Source organism: Pterocles gutturalis, unplaced genomic scaffold, assembly GCF_000699245.1.
Source record: "Pterocles gutturalis isolate BGI_N339 unplaced genomic scaffold, ASM69924v1 scaffold18977, whole genome shotgun sequence".
Taxonomy (NCBI): Eukaryota; Metazoa; Chordata; class Aves; order Pterocliformes; family Pteroclidae; genus Pterocles; species Pterocles gutturalis.
In genome coordinates, this window is record NW_010115855.1 from 113,408 (window position 1) to 138,002 (window position 24,595).

Sequence of the window (24,595 nt, forward strand, 5' to 3'; positions counted from 1 at the left end):
CCAACCTAACCCCCCCCTGTCTTAGTTTAAAACCATTCCCCCTTGTCCTATCACTATCCACCCTCGTAAACAGGCGTTCCCCCTCCTGTTTATACGCTCCTTTCAAGTACTGGAAGGCCGCAATGAGGTCTCCCCGGAGCCTTCTCTTCTCCAAGCTAAACAAGCCCAGTTCCCTCAACCTTTCTTCATAGGAGAGGTGCTCCATCCCTCTGATCATCTTAGTGGCCCTCCTCTGCACCCGCTCCAAGAGCTCCACGTCCTTCCTGTGCTGGGGGCCCCAGGCCTGGACACAGTGCTCCAGATGGGGCCTCACAAGAGCCGAGTAGAGGGGCACAACAACCTCCCTCTCCCTGCTGGCCACCCCTTTTTTAACACAGCCCAGGACATAATTTGCATTCCGGGCTGCAAGCGAGGAATATACAAAATATTTTTGTAGTGTATTTTGAAAACATGAGAAAGTTTAGCATTAGAATCTAACACTTAAAAAATTAATTAGGATCTATATGTAAATTGGTGAAGGGTATGAAGTTCTCAGGATCTGAAAACATCTTCAAGTTTGTGGATTTGCTTAAATTCTACTGTGCTTAAAGATTAAAGCTTTTCATGCACTTAGAGCCTAAATATGTAGGAAAAAACACGGAATTTGTAGCAATACCTGTAACCACGGGTGGCTTAATGTTTTGTCCACACTGTAGCGCTTTCTCATTTTCACTTGCAACAAATTATTTATGAGATCAATAGCTGGAAAGAAATAATATTGGAAAACATTAAGTATATTTGTTTCAACTAGGACATACAAATAGAGAGATATAGACAGACATGGTAGTTATAAGAAGAGGATAGTTATCCCTCCTTACTCCAGCTTTTTACAAACTGCAGTCAGTGTTGATGTCCCTCAAGGTCCCCATGCAACCCTGCCTAATGGGATTACAACTGCCTTACTAAACAGTTGCCTGCTAGCTAGTATAGTGTGTGTTCATTTGCAGGCATGCAGCAAAATCTACAGATAATTCTCACTCAGCTCCTACTCAAGTAAAAGAACCTCATGTAAGTAAGGAGTACAGTATTCTTCAGGTACCACAGCACTTTACAGTAAAAATAGATACATAATATTTCTTGGAGACTCTTGGTATCACTTTCAGATGACTGACAGCAGCACTCTCCCAGGCAGCGAGTGGAGGAATCCAGTTGTGTAAGTCACTAAGTCTTGCAATATTGCTCTTTTGGACTGCAGATTGCCTCTACTGGCTTGTCAGCAGTCTAGTGTTTCATGAAGGCAAGAGGGCTTCTTTACAAATTTCTTAATTTACATGTTTTTGAAGGACTCAGTGCTTCACTGAGGCTATAGCTATATGTGCTGTGGTGCTTGAAGGGAAGGGGTACATGAATCAATGCTAAGTGTTTAGCATGTGTTCTGCGGAAAGCTTAATGTTATAGAATAATTGACCGGCCACAAGGATCATTACAGTATCACTGTAGTTTTACCATTTCATCACAATATCCCTTAGCTTGTCCAAAGTGTGCTGGTTTACATGCTTATTTCTTTGCTTATATCATAGTGCGAAGGAAAGATGGTCTTGAAAGTAACACAGAAACATGGCATCACTGAGGGGAATTGGGTCTGAAACATGTCAGATGGACCCAGTTGCCAGCTAGCTTTTCAAGGAGCTGAATAATCATCTTGCCTGTTTTAAGCATAGCAGATAGGACAAAATTATTTAAACTGGTACATCTCTGAGATTATATTTTGTGCAGCGACATGGAAAAGCTTTTCTTTTTTAACAGGGGTTTCCTCTCCCCAGGCTCAATTTGACAACTAGACTTTTCTGTGTGTTTCTGCCACGGGGCAGAGCACAATGTCCAGGAAAATGGGAAGGTATACAGCAGCCTATGTGGATGTATGTGGTAAGTCTGACAGACAAAGCTACTCTTAGCAATAATGGACTATTATTAAAGCAGCCCTGACTTTCTGGTGCTGAATATTATCTGGGAAATCAAAGCAATTGTTGGAACAAGATAAAACAAATTTCAGAACTTCTGACAAAGAAGGCATGGCCAGAGGTTCTGAGCGATGCTGTTCTGGGAGCAGATGGTCCTAATTTTACTTTTTCTGTTGTGGACAAACAGATTTTTAGCTACTGTCTCTTTCAGTGTGAAGTCCAGTTCGTACTAAACTCTAACTCATTTTTATTTTGCTCCCTCTTAAAATGTCTGCGAAGTAGATGTGGGACCAGAAAGCCAGTGGATAGCCAATAGGACCACTACTGATAGATGGTAGCACTCTGAAATCAAAACAGTGGCGTTAATATTTTTCTTCTTTATTGGCAAGAGAAGTTCTGGAGTTACAAGCCATAAGGAAGAGACAGGAAAGTCAGTCAGTCATACACTATGGTCCAGCTATAGAATGACTTCTGACATAATCTGGGAAAAAGTAGAGCCTGTGCTTTTTGTCTAAGGCTTGGAAGAGGAGAACATAGTCCTTACCCACTAAGGTAAATCTGTGTATCAGCAAACATCACCATCTTCTGCAACACTGTCATCTTACCCTTAAATTCAGCAGAATTACAGTAAGACTTCAGTCTGTCTTTTGATAAATAGGCCAGTGCTGGATGTGAATTTAATAGGGCTCTCATTTAATTATTATCTTCAGTGGTATTCAGGTGTATACAGTCTTCAGAGATAATTTTTCATCATTTACTATGAATCTCGGTTTGGCAAACAGGTCAAGAGCTCGATGAAAGAGTTGACTGTCCTGCAAACTGATTTCAGTCAGCCAACTGTTGAGATACAAGTGCATGTTTCCCAAGGTGTGCCTCTATAACTGCCAAGTACCTACTGAATATTCTTTCTGGTATGCGGCACTGATAATGTCTCTATTACACATCTTCTGTCGAACACACTGGAAGCAGATATGACCGTGAGCCTTACAAATGATGAAACGATAGACAGTCATTCAGTTTCCCCCAAGTTACAACAGGATGAAGACCCTTTTTTCCTTCAGGACAATGACATACTACATGAAATAACATTTTTCTTTGTATTTTCGGGGGGAATTGCCAACAGCTTGTCGAACAGACCAGAAAGGCACTGGTCTAGAAACAATCATAAGAGAAGGTACACCAAAAAGGAGAGGGAAGGAAATTAAGACAAAAGTTAAAAGGCAACTTCACAGGATGGTTAGGATTGTCAGTAAAGAGCAATCATTTGTTCTTGACAACAGTTTACAAGGATTGTCTGCTTGTTTCACCACTGTAATATTGCTGTCTCTGCAACAGGCTCTGGTGTTTACTTTTAGTTCTTTAGGGTTGCTTTTGCCAGGATAGTTTTGAATATCACTTGCCTGTTAGCAAAAAATGAGCACAAATACAAATGTGACTATTATGAGGACTTAGGGCCCAAACTATCTGATACAATTCCATTTGCTTTAATACTCAAAGTTTTCAAATGTAAGTGAAGAAAGAGATCAAATGTGTTTCAACAGAAAAAAGCATTTGCTTTTTTTTTACCAGGAAATCATGCAACCCAAGAAAAATCACTTCTCAAGTCTAAGAGTTCTGAGTATCAGAAGTCAAGATACATACTGGCAAAAAAAGGACAGTGCCATGTAAAGGAAAGCAGAAGCTAAGGAGTTCAATACAGACACGCTGAGTGCTGGAACTGAAGGACTAAAGGATTTCCTTAGGGATCTGGAACAGTCTGTCAATGAGAAAATTCCGAATTTAACTGCTGTTAAATAAATTATAAAGGTTCAGACACTGATTGGTTCTGTGGGACTACTTAAAGGAAATGAGCAAAGATCCTGGTTATTTTCTCTCTTTCAGCTTACAAAAAACCATCCTGTCCTGACAGTGTCCCGACAGCCACCATCTAACATAATTTGGTCTGGCTACAGTTTACATAAGATGTACAAATAGTAAGATTCATGTTGACTCAATTTCAGAATTTTTTTTTAAAAAATCACGTAATTAATAGCTTGATGATTGCTTTTTTAGTTGTACAGCTTAAAAACACTGGAGATAAAAAATTGGAAGGTATTAACATTTAGTCAGACATACAACGGAAGTGTAATTTAGGGGACCAAATCAGGGCACCAAATACTAAGAACTTAAATTTTTTGTCTAGGAAGAGAAAGCAGTTTCGAGGAAAAGGGAGCAACTACACTGCACTTTAAAGTAAATTTTATGAATTTCCACTAGAGATTGATTTTTTAAAAATCAAGTGTTAAGTAATCCTTGTCAGACATTTTAGGAGCTTTATAAAGTTTGACAACATTCCTTTGTAAAAATCAGTGTACAAAAGACATATTAAGAATTCAGAAAGTTAAGAAAGACCACCAATGGTCTACACATCATTTACAGGGATCCAACAGGTATTGCCATGGGAGCAACCCATATGAAAGCTCTGACAGGATTATGGTATTGCTTTTTCTAACACTTTTATAGGCTCCTGTTTACTTCCTATGATTTAAGGATGGCATAAATAGCCCACTGTGGGCTTATCAACTTCCAGGAGCCAGAGACTTTGGAGATAAACGAGCCAACTGCTCCAGTAGCTTGACTACCAGTCATTGAGAAAGGGGATCATTCAGCAGAAATTCTAAATGGGAAGATTCAAATGCAACTTTAAAAAGTTGTATGTCTCCTTGATTTTAGGAATGATTGCCTTTTATTTGCATTTTAATGGAAAGAACCTCCAGAGTCAAGGGGTTCATGTTTCTAAACTGTCTATAGCAGTTTATTAGGACGGTAAATAACTAATTGTAGTAAAGACACAGTAAAATTTTCACATTAAGTATCAAATTAACACATGATAATTACAGTTTTCATAGGAATGACTGCTTTAATTCAATGAGGATATAACCAGCACATAAACACAAAAGTTTGTGAAATATCTGAAAACCCTATTATGAACCTACCATTCATTTAGTCCTACCATACAGACTTCAGCTTTTCATGTAAGTTATAAAAAAGAAAGCACCTTAAGAAAATGAAGAAAAGCAGTGCTAAATTATCAATAAATTTATACTTGGTCCAGAATTTTTGAAGTATACCTGTAATAATAGCTACTCTTACAGCCATCACTTTTAAAAAAATTAAGCTGCTGCCATTAGGTCTTTCTAGGTGCTGGATTCTTCTGAGTATAGCTCTGTTGATTAGTGGCATAACTTTTTCATACAAATAAACCTCTTCCCTATTGCTGGTCAATACAGCTTTGTTGACAAATGCTCCAGTGTACATGCAGTTATTTTGGCAAAAAATAATCTCCAGCTGGCAGAGCTTATTATTTTCAGGGACATGGATTCAGCTGTACTTTCAAAAGAAATCCTTGGCAATTATAAACTGCACCTCTACAAGATAGGTTTTCTAATACCTATCTACTCTAGTAAATGTGTAAGTAGAGACCAGACCTCACTTTAAACAGCTAGTTAAACATTTACTGAGGTAGAGATCATCTTTGAGCTATAACACGCATTTGACCTCCTTGTACTTAATGCTCATTCATGTGACTTTCTCATTAACGTGTGAAACAGAGTTTCTATTCACATTATGCTGAAACAAGTCTATATAAATATTGGCTTGAAGGCAGATATGGTATTTATTTCTCACTCAAAAGCAGTGTAACAGGCACACCATGATCAAATTTCATGCATGGAAGAAATTACATTGTTTCTTCTCAAATTATTAATAGCATGAATTCATGCAAAGCACTTAATCAACAGTGTGCACATCAAATAGCTCATCCGGCTAGTAGCAATAGCTGTGTTGGCAGCTGATGGGAAAAAAAAATTATGAATACAGTGATTTATGAAAATTCCACAACAGAACGAAACACACCATGAACAATCCAAAGCTTGACACAGCACATTTTAGGACCATGCAGTTCAAAAGAACAGCCACCACAGCGAAGACACACTAGGTAAAGTACACTAACAGGCAGAGAGACAAAATCCTTCAGGAGTTTTGTCTTAATATTTAGCAGTATTTGTTTTTTGTAACCTGTAGCTAAGTTACAATAAATCTTTTGAGATCATGCAAATTTGGTGGAATTGCAAGGTCAAAGTTGAAACAAATGGTAATGCTGTTGGAAATAGGCTCCATGCTCGACAGATGTGAAATTTAAAGCTATAAAATAGGAAAGAATTGTACAAGCAGATTCCTCTGTATGAATATCCAGCAAAATTCGACAGTGAAGTCTGAATTAAGGTCAAATTGTCGTACAGCAATTCAGTGAATCTGGAAATGTAAGCTGGCTTGACAATCACTGAAGACAGAACAGAAACAGCAGACTGGGCCGTGGGATGTTGAATGGCTGTAACAAAACGTGCTTTTCTACAAGATACCCAAAGTTTACTGCAGAAACCACCTCTCTACAGTAACACCTTACAATTCTACTCAGGCATATAAATAGAAACTCAGGTTTTGGGTAGTTAAGAGAGAAGCTACTGGAAAAAGATGAAAAAATGCAGCCGCTTAGTGGGGTGGAGATCAGAATTCCCTGTGGAGGAACCTGTGAGCTCTGTCTGTGTGCGTGTGTGTGTATGTGTACACACAATTTCTCACAAATCTTAAAATGCAAAGCAATTGCGTTTGGTGAAATTAGAGAAGAGGTTTTGTGCATGAGTGCTAAGCTTTGGAAAGTGATGCTTACAGAAATGTTCTGAATGGATAATCAGTTGGAAAAAAATACATTTCGGAGAGCTACAAAATTGAAAGGTCTTAGTTTTTATAAGTCAAGTTTAAGGGGAAGAGGACCAACAAAACATTACACAAAAAAGGCAGAATTTCTCAGCAAAAAAAGATTAATCCAGATGTTATGACATCAGACAGACATTATGGAAAGAAAACAGTCATAGTCAATGACTAGACCACATTCCTGAGTGGCAGAGAAGACAGAATTGTTGATAGCAACTGAAAGACATCAGACACACAAACATATTATCCTCAAATGGATTCTGCTTTCTTCCTTGGTTTGTGACTGTAGATTTCTACTTTGAAAATTGCTAGAAAATGCTACAGAAAAAGTAATTCTCAAGCAAATAAACTAACACAGACCACACTAATACATTCATGACACAGTTTTCCTCCACAACAGAATTTCTTCCCATGTGTTTTTGCTCTGAACCTGTCAGACTTTAAGTGCATTTTTTATATAATCATGCAGTAATGTATGTAATGGGCCATATGTTTTTACAAATCTATTGCCTCTTTATTAGTGGTTTAGAATTTTAATTTTAGAATTTTAAAAGCGAATTGAATATTGCCTTAAGACCAGTAATTGAATAAGAAACACAAAATGGGAACACTGAGGCTACTTCACCACTGTTGTCACTTTTCCAGACACCGTGTATAGGTATGACATACCTCTCTTTTGTTTTTCATTTCAAAATTTTGCTGCCCTCTGCATTCCAGTTCCCAAATTAACATGCCATTGCTTGGCAATATCAGAAAAAGCATCTACTGAGCACTAAAACCAAAGTGGTGATAAACACTGCATCTTTCACTATAGTTTTGTTCTATCCACAAAATGCAAATAAATGTTTGATTTTGCAAAAAAGTAAAATATCTGGGTTAAACAAGAAATCTACTGTGCCTTTAAAAGAACTCTATTATGGATCATTTTATATAAAAATCTAAAAAATTATCATAGTCAAGTATGTTAAAACTTCAGTTGAAAAATGTTAAATGATTAAGAATAATTGGCAAAAAAGAATAATGGAAAAGATATGGCAAGCAATACCTAACTCATTAGCTTAACCTGTTTGGGAAGCTGGAAGAGCCTATGACAAGCTAAAAGAAGATTTTTAAGTGCACAAATGTAACTGGTTGGGACTGAAACTAATTCTCTGTCTGAATTTTGTAGATTTATAGCACTTAACGCAGAGAAATTTGGGAGCCCCAGTGTATTTTAGCTTTCAATGAGCCTGGAGGTGTTCAAGGCCAGGTTGGATGAGGCTTTGGGCAACTTGGTCTAGTGGGAGGTGTCCCTGCCCACAGCAGGGGGGTGGGAACTAGATGATCTCTAAGCTCCCTTCCAGCCCAAACCATTCTATGATTCATGTTTATCATAGTTTACATTTAAATACATACACCTTTTCAAATTGTTTTTATTTGCAATGTTGAGTAAGCAACCACATAAAATCTTTAAAATCATCTGTGCTTCCCCCCTAAATTCTTCATTCATTTGCAGCATCAATTATCATGGCACTCTTCAGATCTGCAATCCAGATTAGATGTGTCAGGACACCAGGTACAGATTTGCAATTTAACCAAGTTATGTGGTCATAGGTAACAGAAACTGGGTGGAGCCAGCAGATGCACAGGGCCCATGTACCTGCCCTCTTGTGACCTGTGCAGGAGTGTGCATCAGAGTAGCTGACATGTCAAAACCGTTCCTTTATTTCCCCTAGGTAATCTGGAGTTGGAGTTCAGTTTTGAGCTCTAAAAATCAGCATTATCAAGTAATACTTGGACAGAGATCTAGACTCCAACTCCCTGTGTTAAAAATAATGGATCTGTTCAGACTTTTTACAGGTTTTCGTTCAGCACAGCAGTGGCTCATCAGCTAGCAATTCAAAATACACAATAAAACCACAACATATAAGCAGATTTTAATTTAATAATTTGTTAAAGTGTGTTCTTTCCCTCCCTTCTGCATGCTTGCAGCCTGATACCCATTAACTCTTAATGAAGGCTGTGACTCTATAAAAGGAGTGATAACACCCCAGTAGGTGAGTTTTCTGTAGGTGCTCTACTGAGTCTTCACCTCTGAATGCAGAAATTGATCTTCTGTCTACCACAGTAGAAACTTGTGGGAGACAATTTCTTGCAGCCTCTTCTGTGTTGATTGCTGTTTGCTTATCTCTAGTGCCAGATAAAGCATTGCTGCCAACAGATTCTGTCAGCTTACATATCAGAATTGTGTGGAGGTTCAGGAGGACTTCAGTGTGTAATTGTGCAGATTTATAGCTTACCCCACCCCCAAGCAGATCTCGTCATACTTCATCTGCCACTGAGATAAAACAACAGATAATGCATTCAGAGCATTTTTCAGCTGAGAATCTCACATGGCTATAATATATATTATAGTAACCAGTAGGGACATTTCTCTAAGCTACCATTAACATGCAAGTTAAACATGTCACCTGAAACCCAGAAAAACTGTACTGTAAATAATAGGAACTGTAAATGCTAATATTTGAATTCAATTTTGTACATATTACAACTCAGAAAAAATATAAGAATCTGGTATTTATAATGTTTCCTTTGCTTTAAGACTTATGAAGCAATCTTGCAAAAAGACTTAAAGATAATGACATCAAAAAAAAAATCCCAAAGAAAATCAATCTGCCTGAAAATGTCTGTTATGTACAAGAAAATGTTGGTGAAACCAGAACTGATGTTTTTGTTAAATGCCCTACTTAGTTGTGTTTAATGACATCTTTAATAGAATTCATTCACCTTCTTTAAAGAAGTTCATAGTGAATTATTCACATTGTTCTTTTACTATCAAAAATCTTTGATGCCATTGACCAGAACTCCAGTCTTAAAAGTCTTTTTATTATCTCCAGCCCTTCTACCTCTGCAGAAAGTCTCTTCTATTACAGTTTCTCACACTGTTCTTGAAATCTCGTCTGCTTGGAATTGCTCAGACTTCTCCACAGAAGGACTGGCAGGGTACAGCATCCTAGTGAGTGGAAACTAAATTACTGACATAAGTAGAATGAGAAAAAGACTGCAGAGGTGCTAGAAGCAACGCCAGTTCCAGCAGCTGAGGTTCCCCACAAGATTCTATAGAACCCAACCTATGTGCCTCCTTCAATATCTCCCAGAGGGATCCCATGCTAGAGGATCAAGCCATCTGCAGTCTATACATGCTCTGCAGGAAATGTCTCAAGCAGTTGATAGCACTGAACAGAGGACATTACGTTATGGTACATTATGGTACTTTGAAATTTCAAACCTCTTTTTTTCACCAGTAGTACAGGGAAAAAAAAAATAAAAGCAAAATACAACTCCTCTTTTTTAGCATTTATATAAAAACAGTCACAAACAGATATTACCTTCATGAGAAATTTCTTTCCATGGATTAGGTGGATACATGAAAGCGGCATTCTGGATTTGGTCATGTATGTCTTCATCTTCATTGAATGGAAAGGTACCACTGAGGCTTACATAAATGATGACACCCACAGACCACATATCCAGAGATCTGTTATAGCCTTTGTTCCTCAGCACTTCTGGAGCAAGGTAGGCTGGTGTTCCTACAACTGAACGCCTAAATGATTTCTCTCCAATGATTCGGGCGAAGCCAAAATCACAAAGCTTTACCTATTTGAAGAAAATTGCTATAGTAAGACAGACGTTATTTCTATTATCAAATACATAGTTGACTATCTTTTATCACAGTTTAGTTGCAAGATGTATCTCTACTGTTCTTTCAAAGATACTTTTTTTTTTTTTTAAACTCCTCTTTGAGATGAATACCCTTAATTCCATTGAGACGTTAGACTACATTACCGGTCCATTGCCTCTCTTCTACTCCCTACTCCTTCACTCCATGAATAAACCACAGTAAAAGCGGTAACACAGAACAGCTTAGAATGAAAGAACTGCAGTTTTGGACAGGCCTAACAGCTCAGGCTCCTAGTAAAAGTAGTAATACAAAGTAATACTTATTTATTCATAGCATAAAAACATAGCAAACATGAAAATTGTTTTACCTATAGCTTTAACCCAAATTAAGCAAGCTGACAAAATTTGTCTCTTGAACTTCTACTTTCATTTTATTGTGGACCTAGTCACACCCTGCCTCTCTGCAAACCTCCTTATCTGATCTCTTCAGTGACAGATTTAGCTGCTTAAAAACTCTCACTTAACACCTCAGTATAGATCCCTTTCTTTCCAATTATTGATATTGCCATTATTTACAAATTATCAGTAGCACTCCTCTGAATATGGGCTGTTGGAGGAGATCATGGATGAATTCTGCAGATCAAAGGGAACAAGAGTTGATATAGATATGTTTTAATAAGTACAACAATGAGCTAGAAAGTATATTTAAATATTCTGCGATCTACCTCACATTTAAATTCATAGAACTAAAGAAGAAGTTCTTCTTCTTCATGAAGAAGTTCTTCTTCTTCATAAAAACCCCTGTTTTTCTGGTGACTGCTTGCAAATTGTCATTCATCTAGACCAAATCAACCAGATAAGTAATTTACTATGTAATGGTGAGCAAATTAGAAACAATCGCACAAGCAGTTATGTCACATTTAAAAATCTAGTCAAATATTTTAGGCAAATGACAAAAGGGAAGGTTTTTCAAACATGTGTCCTTTAGAAACTTTTTGAATAAGTGATCAGCTTTTTCATACCTAAAAATTCAGTGTAGTTCCTGGAGGTGGTACAGACAGGTCACTAGTCACTTTTTTGTTTGTTCATAAAATTATCATTGCTAAAACTTATTAGTTTGAACAATTTATCTTACAAAAGGGTATTTTCTACTTGCCTGTGGGAAAGGATCAGCTGATGCCAATAACACATTTTCTGGTTTGAGGTCACAATGAACAATATTTTTGAAATGAAGATGTCTTAAAGCAACAAGGATCTGTGAAGAAACAAATCATAAAGAAATTCAGTTTTAAATGTCATACTTTTTTTTCATTTGTTTTATGTTGTTTGGACAATATCACTAACCAGAGAATCAAGGACCAGTGTAGAGAGAAACAATCCAACAAGAATGTACCTTTTACAACAATGTCTACAATGAGGGGGGAGGAAAAGGCAAAAATGTCAGCTATTATTTGCTGCACCTCAAGTCTTCTTGGTGTTTTGCTGCATAGAATATGATTTTTCTCTCTACAAAGACTTAATATTCTAAACATTTTTTTAAAAACCAGGGTTCCAAGTACTTTTTTTTAAAAAAAAATAATCTTTGGATGCAGGAACATCTGCAAAATGGTCTTCCAGATCTAAATACACAATTTCACAGAAACATTACATGATCCATTTTATACATTTTCTTGAGGAGAGAAAGCATAAGGAATCTTGCACGTATTTTTATTCCATTCTGCACACAAGAACATAGCAGCAGAGTGTAACAGAAATTTTTATTCTATTCCTGTGGCTTTAACTCCTTTCCTTGTGTCTGGTCAGGGGCTGACAGACTTTCCCACTGTTCTTAGAGCAGGGAATGGCAAGGAGACTGAATGGACCTCGGGAGGGAAGAAACCAAATTCTGAAACTGGTGGTAGTTTCACTGATGAAAGCCTGAAAACTATGGAACCTACTACATTCTACCTTGAATAATAAACTTCCACTGTAACACTGTTGCTTGTGCTGCTTTCTTTTTCCTGATTGCTGAAACACAGGCTGCTCTGACTCTGAGGTGCTTCACTACTCAATCGTTTATCTACATTTAAACCAGTATTATGGGCAGCCAAAGAAGCAATACGATAATATTACAACAGGAAGAAAAAAAAAACAACCCAGATCACATTGTTAACGGAAGTCATACAGGAAACCAGATTCACTTAATCAGAAGTAGCACCAAGATCCAATCTCAGCAGAGAAAATGCACAAAAGTGCATAGTATGAACTGCAATGGTTAAGTATGAGGCAGTTCAAGAGGCTCAAATTTCTTTGTGTAGGTCTTCAACCATTTGCTGTAACTGCTTTGCATCCCTTTCTTGTGTTTAATTCTTCAAGCATATAAGAAACTGTAGCTTGATGGCCCTTCCATCCAGCAGCCAGACAGTTGTATCTGTGTCTAGTTCTAGATCCTCTTAATGGTTTACTACTTACCAGATAACGTACACAAAGCTGGCTTACCATCCCTGATATTACAATTCAATAAATCAGACAGGTCAACTGTGCCAAAAACAAAACATAAGAAACAGGGAAAATAATTGACCTCAAATGTGCTTCTAGGTCTATAATTAATTTCTTACCTGAGTAATTAAAAACTTTGTTATTCTCTCTGGCAATCTGCCTTTTTCACTTGATAAGATCATCTCCAGCATGTCTCCATGGAGTTTTTCCATAACAACAAACCCTCTTTCTGGCGTCTCGAACATACACTCCAGATTTACAACCCCAGGATGATGAAGATTCTATTAAACATAAATACAGCACTAGATTTCCCAATGTTATCAGTAGGTTCTATCATTACTTAGCCAGTCTTCAGACCTCCCTAAACCAGACAATGTTTCAGTATCTCATAATTTAAACTCATAATTTAAACCTGTAGGCAGCAGAGGCATGACATTTCTAGGGACAGTACAGGAGAACGGATGAACTTCAAATTAGTTTAGCAAACGCACAATTTGCTTATTGTGCCTGGTGCTTATAACTGCAGAAATTGTCATTTCCTAAGTGACACTGCCAATACGTTTGGTCTTGGCTGATTATGCAGATTAAGCAGCAAAAATACTAGTATTTTTTCAAAAATACTAGTTATTATCAAATAGTTATATTATCTGGTATTTAAAGAAATGTATAAATTGTGTTAATACAGTCAAAAAAGAACAGAAAAATACCTGTAAAATTGCAACTTCATTACGAAGTTGACTTTCCTGTTTAGTTGGAAACCTTAGTTTGTCAATTATTTTAATGGCAACATCTCTTCCTGTTTTGCGATGTTTTCCTGCATTAATAAAACAAAAGACCTCTGTCAATTAACATGATTAATTCTGAAAAGTGCTCCACTTTCACTGGATTGTACAAATGACCACAACTGAGTAATTCTCAGAGCAGGTTTTCAGCAAATTAAGTCACGTAAGTCATTAAAAGTTTTCTGTCATTTCCTTTCTTTCTACCATTTGACCAGAGAATTTTTCTCATTATCACCTGACAAAGCTGTAAGAAACGTACGCAAATGAGGTCAGCTCTGCATTTCAATAATATAGATGCAAAATCAACTTTCTCATATATATATACATATATATATACACACACACACACATAAATATATATATGCTTGTTCATATACTTAAGCTGCCTCTTCTACAACTGGTAGGTTGTAGGCTTAGTCCTTCAATAGTAGTTCCAGACTAGCCAATAACGAAATAGGCGATCGCCTTTAGGCATGTGAGTGCATGTTCCAGGTTTATCAGAGACCCACAGAGATTCTTCAGTGAGAAATTTGTCAGTTCTCACTTCACACTGTCTCAAACAACAGCTACACCTAAACACACCCCCAAAAACTACTGAAAAAAAGAGGGAAAAGAGAGGAAAAATGGATACGAAAATGAAAAAAAGAAACAATTCAAACAAACCACTGAAAAACAAAGAAAAAATATCATAAAAGCATGCCAAGAAAAACAGTAGGAAGAAGAAATTACTTTTTTTTTTTCTTCTTCCATTATAGTTTTTTGCACTTCAGGGTTATCTTTACTAGAGCTTATAGAGAACATAAAGCTATTAATATACTGTGACCCACTACTGGGTAGAAAACTTCAAATTACAAAAAGAATTTGTCAACAAAAACCAGTTTCATTGTTTAATGAACACTGCTTATATAAAACAACAGGCAGCTCATTTCTGTAACAGAACATTTCAGAGTCCAAATACTTTCACCACTGAAGAAATTTTCTATCTTAAGTGTAACCGTGTAACACAGCAAGGCCTTACCTCCATAAACAATTCCAAATTGTCCTGATCCCAGCACCTCATCTGGGAAGATTTGGTACACAGTGCTAATATCCTATTTATATAAACATAACAAATATTAAACCCTGAGATATGGAAACAAAATTTGTATTTCATTTGCTTTTTTCTAATAGGAAGTAGCATACATTACTATAGTACATTTCAAAATACATTATCTGCCAGAAACATTAATGGGAGTTTTCTTAAACACATTAACTGCAATTGCTGCAAAAGCTGCTCTGTCTTTGATAGGTTTCAGCTGCTGCCATCTTCCAGGCAAGTAGCCCCCAGTGCACAACATTACCCTTAAACTTTGTGAAATCTGAAGACAAAAGTACATATTGAAATAAAGAGGTTCTTATTAGCAACATTCTGCCCTGAAGTCCCAGGATCCCAGATCTACGAATTACTGCTGTTTTTTACGAAATGGGAGAAATTAAAATTTAAAATTTTCTTGAAAAAGTTCCTATGTCAGCTCATGTCAGCCATGGAAATGCAAGTGGTTTATTAGTTTACAGAAAACTCTGAGAGTATCAGCAGTTCTGGGCTTTGGCTGTTTTTGTTTGTCCTCTGAGATGGTTAAAATACCCCATCCATGCCAGAGAGGGACTCTCATGTCTCACTATTTCTTGGGGCCTAAACACAGACTAAAGCACAAGCTGTTAGCAGATTCATTTGGGACACTCAAACAAACCTCAAATCATGGAGCTCAGTTTCATTTTGCTGATATTTAACCAGCAGCACATACTGGAAGAATAAAAGAACATCAAGGAGTTGATAATAAAGACTGCCTTTCTTTTTCTTAGGAAACAAATGGACACATTATAGAATCACAGAATGGTTCGGGTTGGAAAAGACCTTAATGATCATCAAGTTCCAACCCCCCTGCCATGGGCAGGGACACCCTCCACTAGCCCAGGTTGCTCAAAGCCTCATCCAGCCTGGCCTTGAACACCTCCAGGGATGGGGCATCCACAGCTTCCCTGGGCAACCTGTTCCAGTGCCTCACCACCCTCACAGTGAAAAATTTCTTTCTAACGTCTAGTCTAAATCTACCCTCTTTCAGCTTATACCCATTACCCCTTGTCCTATCACTACACTCCCTGATAAAGAGTGCCTCCCCATCTCTCCTGTAGGCCCCCTTCAGGTACTGGTAGGTTGCTATTTAGTCTCTTTGGAGCCTTTTCTCCAGGCTGAACAGCCCCAATTCTTTCAGCCTGTCCTCATAGGGGAGGTGCTCCAGCCCTCTGACCGATTTCGTGGCTCTCCTCCTCTCATTCTTCCCTAGCAGGCAATCTTTTTCTGGCAAATGTCAGGGCCGCAGTCAGTCCTGTTTATTTCTCCTGCCCATGAAACAGAAAACCAGCAGCATGACTGTTTACCTTGACTGCATGTCCTGTGTTTAACAGTCCTAGTGTAAAAGAAACCCAGAATTCTTTACATCTGTGTAACAACATATGTAACTTTTCCTTTGGATAGAGTTTCATCTTTGTGCAACAGAGAATATCTGATCTCTCAGTGATGACAGGAAACAGTATATTTATCAAGGCTTGCAATTAGTTTTACAAAGCTCAGATGACAAATTCCATGAACTAATAACTTCTACAGCTTGCTTTTCCTTTCGGTAATTAACATCATGCAAGGATACATAGTTAAGTTCTCTGTTACGTGAAATTACCCATATATAATTCTTGCATCTCAAGAACAAGTGCCATGAAGACGATTCTTTTCAGAAGTTAGCAAAGCTAATTGTTTGTTAATTTCTACAAAGTGAGTGAAAAATAGCTGATGGCAACTCCTCTAACATTCCTCTTTGCAAAACAGATCAATGACGCTGCAAGTTTAATCATAGCATGTCTAGCATCAGCATCCAGAGAACACTCACCACATTTTCCTGAACTTGGCAGTTTGACACAGAAATACTGATGGATATATCCCCTGGGGAAGAAAGTAAAATATACTTTAGATTGCTGTGCTTTTAGTTCAAACATGCAGTAATAGGAAATGACATTTACATCACATCAATATCTACTGACAGCTCCAGAAATTGGACCAATTAGGTCAGCTTGTTCATCTACCAGCCAATATAAAACTACATGAGCCCGTAAATATGTGACTTGAACAAGAGTTTTGCAGTGTATGGAAAAGAACAGAGTTATACATTTCATTATTAATTTTTTTAATAGTGGAATCTCATAATTCCCGTTTATAAGCTTATTTTTGCTTTTTTTCCATTCTATTTTGTGGCCTTAGAACTCATGCAAGTAACATAACTGCAACTAGGGTAAACTGCTTTTATGTAGTGGATTTAATAATCAGCATTTATAGTGTAACTTACAATGTATTTGATGCTACTCGAATGAAAACCAATACACATTCAAATTGATTTGCATACTGCTAAAAGTAATACACATTTCAACTGGCTTAAGAGACATTATTAAAACACATAATGGAAACAAAATTTGCACTTGTGCTTTAATACAACAAAAAATCAGATCCAACCTCTACAAATTCAGAGTTTAAGATGCTGCCATATGGATTTTGAACTGCAAACCTACTGAGGGGTTCAATAAAAGTTGAGAATATGCCTATTGCTAACTGCATTACACAGAGACACCATTTTGGGGAGGAAAGAATGGTTCTTTGGAGCATTGCCGCTTCTGTCTCCTACCTCTGCCTAGAATCCTGTTCATGCTAATTTTTCATTTTCTGAGTATGGACTTCAGTCTCACTGAAACCAGTGTCATCTACTATGAAGCCTGTGTTAGACACTGAAGACACTCACTGCTACCCATCAGCACCTCTCCTAGTTGCAGGAAGTAGCATGAGTAACTTCTGCACCATATAGCTTATTTCCTTGTCCTTTCCTTATGAATAGACTGCTTTTGGAATTGAATATTTCAGTTATGTAGAGGCTTTTTATCACGGACAATTTGTTTTCAAATACATGTACGGCTTTGTGTTTACATGGAAAAAAAAGCATGGACAAAGACACAGACAAGTCTTACACTTTCAGCAGAAGACAGAAGGTTGCTATCATTCTCACTCTCCACAGAAATTTGTTCTAAAGGTCTCAGATGACCTCAGTTTTTGCAGAAGACAACTACTAACTTGTAAAGAAAATTTTCTCCCAAGAGGGAGAGCAGACAGTCGTCATTCCCAGTCCAGCCTTTTAGGTGATTTGTTGAGCTGTGCTGGGCTCAAAGCAAGATCACTAGGCAACTAGCCTGATTGAAATGACATCCAGTATTTGACACTATTTTATGCAGGAATGCAGTCGAGAAAGCAAAGAACAGAGCTGATCTAATCTGATATGTGAGCTGTTGTGCCTGGAGATCTAATGCCACAGCTTGTTGTATTACTTGGTTTCTGAAGGGCTCGAGGTCTCATTAGCATTTCGTGCTGCTTTAATAGCATCCAGATGTCAAGTGCTAAAGCGGATGTATATTGCAACAACAGGTCTAATGCAAATTGTGTAGACATATCCAAATGTGCTTTGCACTGACAGCCTGAGTACAAGTAGCAGAGCAACCACAGCAGCACTTGCCTAGTAGTGGGGAATTGTTTGCTCTGTGCTACTTTGTTATAAGTACCTGAGCTAGTTTTAAACGAGTTTCACGTTTGGTTTACATAAACTGTCATCTTTGCTAGAGAATTACCCAAACGTATGTAAATAGGAGGCAAAAAAATATTCAGTCCTTTTGGTCCTTGGTAACATCCATGCCTTGTTGTGCTTCTTCACACTTGAGCTCATTTCATCTTGTCATGGGACAATGCTTATGGCAGTTGTACAGCCAAATGTGATGAAAGGGAGCATATCGTCTATGCTGCAGTGACCTAAGGAGCGAAGAGCTGCTTCTGCAGATAGCTAGAAACATAAATTACAGTCATGATGGGAAAAATCTATCAGTTCCCAACTGGAGCTCAGAAAGCTTCATGCACAAAGAGGCTATTACCTATGTCAGCAACACAAGTATGGATGAGATGCCTTACTAATGTAACAATTACTTGCTCACTAACAAATCTGAATTTGCATAATAAATAAACTGGAAACACATGGATGAGAAACTGTGGCATTTAAAATAATATGCACCTGTCAGGTGATAAGCCATGACAGAATAACTTTACTAGCTGTGCAACACTTCCTTTCCGCGTGTGCAGAAGATTGAGCAATGTCCTTTGTGCTATGACTCTACTTATCTGAGAGGGAGGAAATGAATAAACTTACTGTGCAGGCTGGGTCCTGACCCAGTTGATGTCCCTTTAGGGATGACAGGCATCAGGGCGTGCTGTATTGCCATCTCCCACATTCGGGCAACGTCAATACCAATGCCACTGGTGATAACACTGTTATTCAGCTGAACACTTGAGAGGTTTTCTATGTTTTCTCCAACATAATAGACTATATTTGCTGTGCTTATTTCAAAACAATGAGGATTGGCTCCTTGAGGCAACAAAGTGAAGGTTTTTGCAGGTTCCAGAGACAAAATTTCAGACAACGGAATTTCCTAAAATGAAAAACTTTCAGTGTAAAGTTTATCAATATATAAACTAAAGCATGAACTTTAGTTAACTAGCTTCCGATATTAGCTCTTGCTTTTAACCACATGCTTCTTGTACAAACAAAAAGGCTCTTCTAATCTGAAACTCATTGACACAGAGGGCTGTTGATGGTAAAATACTAAATGTTTCTTTCCAAGACCAAAGAGACCTTCAATTATTTAATTAAATCTATCAAAGGGAGCAGTGAGGTGCCACCAGAAAAGAGCACACCATCCATATATCAACAGAACTCCACTAGAAAATTAAACTCCGTTGACTTCTTATTTAATAAAATTTATTTGCAAGAAATTATGTGCAGAACAAATCTATTCAACATTAAGATTCAAAACCCACTTTTCACATAGGGGGAAACTTGGTTGTTTAATCTTGAATAACACTTAGGGCACGTTTCACTGACATATTTCCCTGAGAGTAAGCCATATGAAACAAATACTTTCCATTATTAAAACTTATTGCAGTAATGCCCAATGAGTTTAATTGCCTTAGATAGAATGATATGAGCATTAAAACAAGCTTTTACAATAAAAATCACAACATAATGTCTAAAAGACAGAATTAAAATAATACATACTAGGCCTAATTTTTTGGAAAGAATTTGTATTATGAATGACAGAACGTCAGATGAGTTTCTTGGCAGAACTTTTGTCACTGGTACTGAATTGCCCCTGATTGAAAGCCTTCCATTTCCACAACATATATTCTACAGGTCTTTGTTAGCTGACACCTGACACCTTTTTGATCTGAGACTTGTTTGTGAAAGGCAAAATACAAATATGCAGCTTAAATAAGGTAAACAAACATAAATCACTAGTGTACTTTTAGTAAGTATCTACTAATTCAGCAATTCAGTCATTATATTCTGCTGGTACAATAAGAGATTGAAAAATATTCCTTACCTTGTAATATTTGCTTCCAGTATCATTTTGAAAAAGTGTAACGCATTTGCTGTCCAGTCTCCAGTAGTGTCGTTTCCTCTGCAATTAAAAGGGAAAAATCTTTCTAGCATTTTCCAAGTAAAATAATGAAATTTTCTCAAACGCATAAATTCCAAAACGTTCTCAAGTTTGAAGAGGTGAATTTTTAAATGATATAAGATTAATTTGTTACAAGATTTTTATGAGGATTTTATATTTGAGTTCAGAATTTATAGAGTGACCCTCTGTTGTTTTGGTAATAACCAGCTCTGTTAAAATTTTTAATATTTGGACAATTTGAAATGTCACTTTGTTGTCCACACATATCCAGCACAATTTGCTACAGGTGTGCTGCTAAAATAGCTAAACTTTCTTTTTTTATCAGTTATAACATCCCAGCTCACTTTAGAAGGCCACATACTGAAGTCCTTATTTCTGTTTTAGCTGGTCAGAATGAAAATAACTTTTTTCTGCGCTAAATCTATTTTACAGAAGTCTCAGTTCACCTAGGAGACTGCAGCTGGAAGGTAAAGCTACTTTCCAGAACCCCTAAGGTGCTAACATTATTTTTTACTTCCTTCAGAATGTCTTCACATTTGGCTGCCTACGATAATGAAACCGACATATTTTTTGTGTGTTTTAACTGTCTCCTGTTTCTTACAAGCTGTGTCAGCCCTCAGCTACGACAAGAGTCAGGACTTCAGGAATCACAAATACTGCAAAACATGCCATACATGAGTGAGTATAAATTATCAAAGTATTGTTAGGATTTGATTCCATACTAACATCTAATATGTACAGTAAGACAGGTCTTCCTTAACATTTCTTACCAGTGTGTCCTTGCTTGTATAGTGAACCATCCAACCCTCCTTCATTATTGTGCTACTTCTCCTTTTGGTGTGCTTCACAGATTGTACCACTCTCATTAATGGAATATTGTTGCTGGTTGAAGGGCTTAAGAATAAATCAATAAAGGCTTTTAAAAATAACTTTGGACAAAAAGAAAAAAAATCTTTTAAATCAGAACATATATATATACACACACATCCAATATCCACATTTACATTTATCATCACTATCAGACCTGAACTGGATATAATTTCACTTTGTCATTCCAAGTATCTTGAGATTATGAAGAAAAAAAATTACAAAGCTAAACCAGAAGGATACCAGAGACCTTCTGAAGGCTTATGTCCACTCTCCCAAAAATATTCCTAAAGGTAAGCTAAGAAGATGGACAAATGACTATGGCTTCAGCTAGGCTGCAGCACCCACAGCTCAAGCCTGTGCTGTGCATGATTCAGACCAGTACTTGATCTTGAATCTCACATAACCTATGTAAACATTGTCCATTGGATTACTGTCTTGTGATCTTTCTTGGGTTCAAGCACACAACAGAGTGATGACGGTTTACAGAGTAGAAAATGTGTCAGCTGCCTAGCTGTGCGTACCCTGGCAGGGCACAGCAGAGAATCTGCTGGAACCTCTCAGAGAAAGAGGTTTAAGCTAATGTATTTATTCTCAAAGACCTAAAGCGAAGTCCCATTGCCTAGTACTCTGGGGTATGCACGGTGAAACTTTCCATGACTCAGCTGACACACAGTAAGTTGGGAAGGCATGGGAACTTGATGATATAGCACCATCAGATAAAATCTGGAATATCTAGTTGGAGAGGTGTAAGAAGTAACCAAGCCCATCTTCCCACTGCCCTTGCTGTTAGAGTTAACCATTCCTAAAGCAGATTCTGCGTAATGGAATGTGGACTCATGATCTGCTTCAGTTCTAAACCTAAATGCTTAGTTATATCTGGCACATCTTTAAATGGAGGTGCTGCATTGTGCATGAAAACAGCACAGCGAGCTCATGTGTTCTGCCCTGCTGGTGAAGCTATTGGTGTAACAACTCCAACAAAAAAGGGCAGAAACTGCCTAGGAAAAGAATAGTATCTGAAGTTTCCACAGCTGTTGTGATTGTGGATGTCTGCACATGGCCCTATTTCACTGTAATGCATCTTGGAAATAAGAGACATTTTACGAATTGGCAGTTTCCAATCAAAATGCAAAAAGTGTACTGTTTTAAAGTTTCATTAAGACACAGTTAACATCTCTTTTTTTGCCTAAAAATGAACAAATGAGCTGCAGTTCCCATTTAACTATTCTTGTTTGTACTGACAAGAGGTGTACCTTTTTATTTGCCTTTTATAGATCACTTAAAAATAATCCATGGATATGGATACTACCATTTGGGGGAAGGTATTACAGGAAATACAGGGATGCCCCTCAACTAAGTAAAACTTGTACCTTGGTCATCAATGTTTTTATTACTTGTAATGGTGTGTTCATGTTTTGAACACGCGCAATGTGGTCCATTTAATACAACTTGGACATTCAAAATGTTAAATGACACTGGATTTGGTGACATAAGCACAGGCTTATATTCCAATGATACAAGGTGTCTGTGCAGATGAATATGACAGTAGGAAAAACTGTTCACTGCCGTGGGAAGTAAACCTGCATACTGTTGAAATGGATTGCTTTCTACTAGTGCAACAGGTTATATGTTAGTACCAGAGAGCTAAGGGGAATGTGTTACTGAAATAGATTCCCGGTAAGCAAAATAAAAGAGGCAACTGCAGGTCAAACTGAGATCCGTGAAAGACAAATGTTCTATAATTCGTGAAAGTACAGGTCCCTTGTATCAAGGAAATTACAGCTGAAAGGATCTTAATTAATTTTAGGTTCCCTGACAATGAATAATCCCTACTTTTTTCCCCTACTATTCTGTACAGTTCCAATAAGTTATGTTTTCTTCTCTTCAGACATTTCTGAGGTAAGTTTCACAACTCAATTTCTATTTTCCTTCCTGATTAGTCATTTCAAACCACCAATCAATTTTTGTAACTTGCTTCAAACTACTACTTTTAGTTTGTCAAAATTTCCTTCTTTCTAAAGCTATGCATAAAATACACCAACAATTAATCTAGAGTCAATTATATCATAACCACTTACACAATTTTTTAAATTTTTGTTTTTGTTCATTTAAACGATCAGGCATTGCACTACTATTCAGAGAAAAAAATGCTTGGGAAAATAAATAACTAAAAAAAAAATAGCCTCTATTGCTTGTGCACAAATACTCTCACAACATAATTTTCATAAGAGAATAGACCTGTAACAGTTACTTGTGCATCAGTTTTCAGTTGCTACTTCAACTTGACAATAATTTTTAAGCTTCTCTTAAATTCCTAACGCAGATATTCAGTGAAGCAATCTCACTGCAGTTTCAGAACCAGCACATATCACTAGCTCTCTTCACTCTCAGTGAGCAAGAATAGGTTTCAGGTAGATTCCCCCCTGAGCCCTAGACATGATACTTACAAATAAATGCAAAACAAGTTGGAAGGTACGCTCACTCCCCAGCTCACCTGATCATCCTGTTAGACTCATCGTGATCTGGATCAGTATCCTGCATTTCCCCATTGTCACTATGGCATCCTGTCATTGACATCTCTGAATCATGGCCCATAGATTCTTCCATGTCATCTATAAAACCACTGTTTCTTTCACTGTCATTGTCATCACTCCCTTCTTCCATGACCACATCAGACTCAGCTCCAGGACTAAGGAGATCTGGAATATAGTTTCTGAAGTTATTATCTGAAACATACAATACTCCAATCACAACATCCTGACACATTTTGAGCTTCAGAAAAACTCAGGTTCTCTTCGGAGCTCTACTGCCTGGGTCAATCTCTACTCAGCCCTCTGTGTGTACTGGTGAAGTGTGCTTTTTAACCAGTCATTTAGAAAATCACTATAGAAATGCACCAAATCAAAATACCTTCGGAGATACAACTTTCTACTAAAAAACGCCAACATCAAAGCAGAATTTCCTATCCATGGACTTCTATCAAACATTCTATACTCCTGAGATTTATTTCTGAGATATTTTGGCAGATTTTCTATACAGCTTGAATGTTGTGTACTGGCTTGATGGCTGTTGGCAGGCTACAGCTGCAAACTGATGCTAGAAGAGCAGTAATTTCAAAACTAGGAATTTTGTAAAATGATGATGACATGACGATGAACTATTGAAATAACTCCCAAGACAATTACTTATAAAGTGAATTATATTTTTTGGGAAAAAAAGATATTTCCTTTACACAGGTGTTCTCTGTATAGGCTCCACAATATGGGACAGTAATCCAAAATACTGAAACAATGCTCTCTGCCTTTAGAGTAGAAATATTAAATAAATATAAAAAAAATACAAAGTAAGATAGCATTGAAAAAATAGTATTTTTAAGAAAAATAGGACTTAGGATTTAACTTATTTGACTATGTCATAGTATTAATAGTATCTTCCAGCTTATATTTAAATATTGTTAAACTTTCCAGTTTCAAGATTAGATATGTCTAAGCAAGATAAGAGTAAGAAATAACTTTTTACTGTATTGCTGCTTGTGAATGG

General features: G+C 37.2%; 1 protein-coding gene across 3 annotated transcripts in view; it reads right to left on the reverse strand.

Moving 5' to 3' along the window:
* PRKD1 (protein kinase D1) overlaps positions 1–24,595 on the reverse strand; it is a 45,013-nt gene that overhangs the window by 3,082 nt on the left and 17,336 nt on the right. For 2 of the 3 annotated variants that reach the window (XM_010075340.1, XM_010075339.1), the window contains 11 exons: positions 23,550–23,754; positions 20,956–21,079; positions 20,108–20,185; positions 18,877–19,156; positions 16,534–16,586; positions 14,631–14,703; positions 13,538–13,644; positions 12,950–13,111; positions 11,509–11,607; positions 10,061–10,328; positions 656–741 (listed from right to left, as the gene is read on the reverse strand). In XM_010075340.1, coding sequence (XP_010073642.1) covers positions 656–741; positions 10,061–10,328; positions 11,509–11,607; positions 12,950–13,111; positions 13,538–13,644; positions 14,631–14,703; positions 16,534–16,586; positions 18,877–19,156; positions 20,108–20,185; positions 20,956–21,079; positions 23,550–23,754 — 1,535 coding nt within the window. The remainder of the gene's footprint in view (positions 1–655; positions 742–10,060; positions 10,329–11,508; positions 11,608–12,949; positions 13,112–13,537; positions 13,645–14,630; positions 14,704–16,533; positions 16,587–18,876; positions 19,157–20,107; positions 20,186–20,955; positions 21,080–23,549; positions 23,755–24,595) is intronic. The other variant, XM_010075341.1, reaches the window with a different exon arrangement.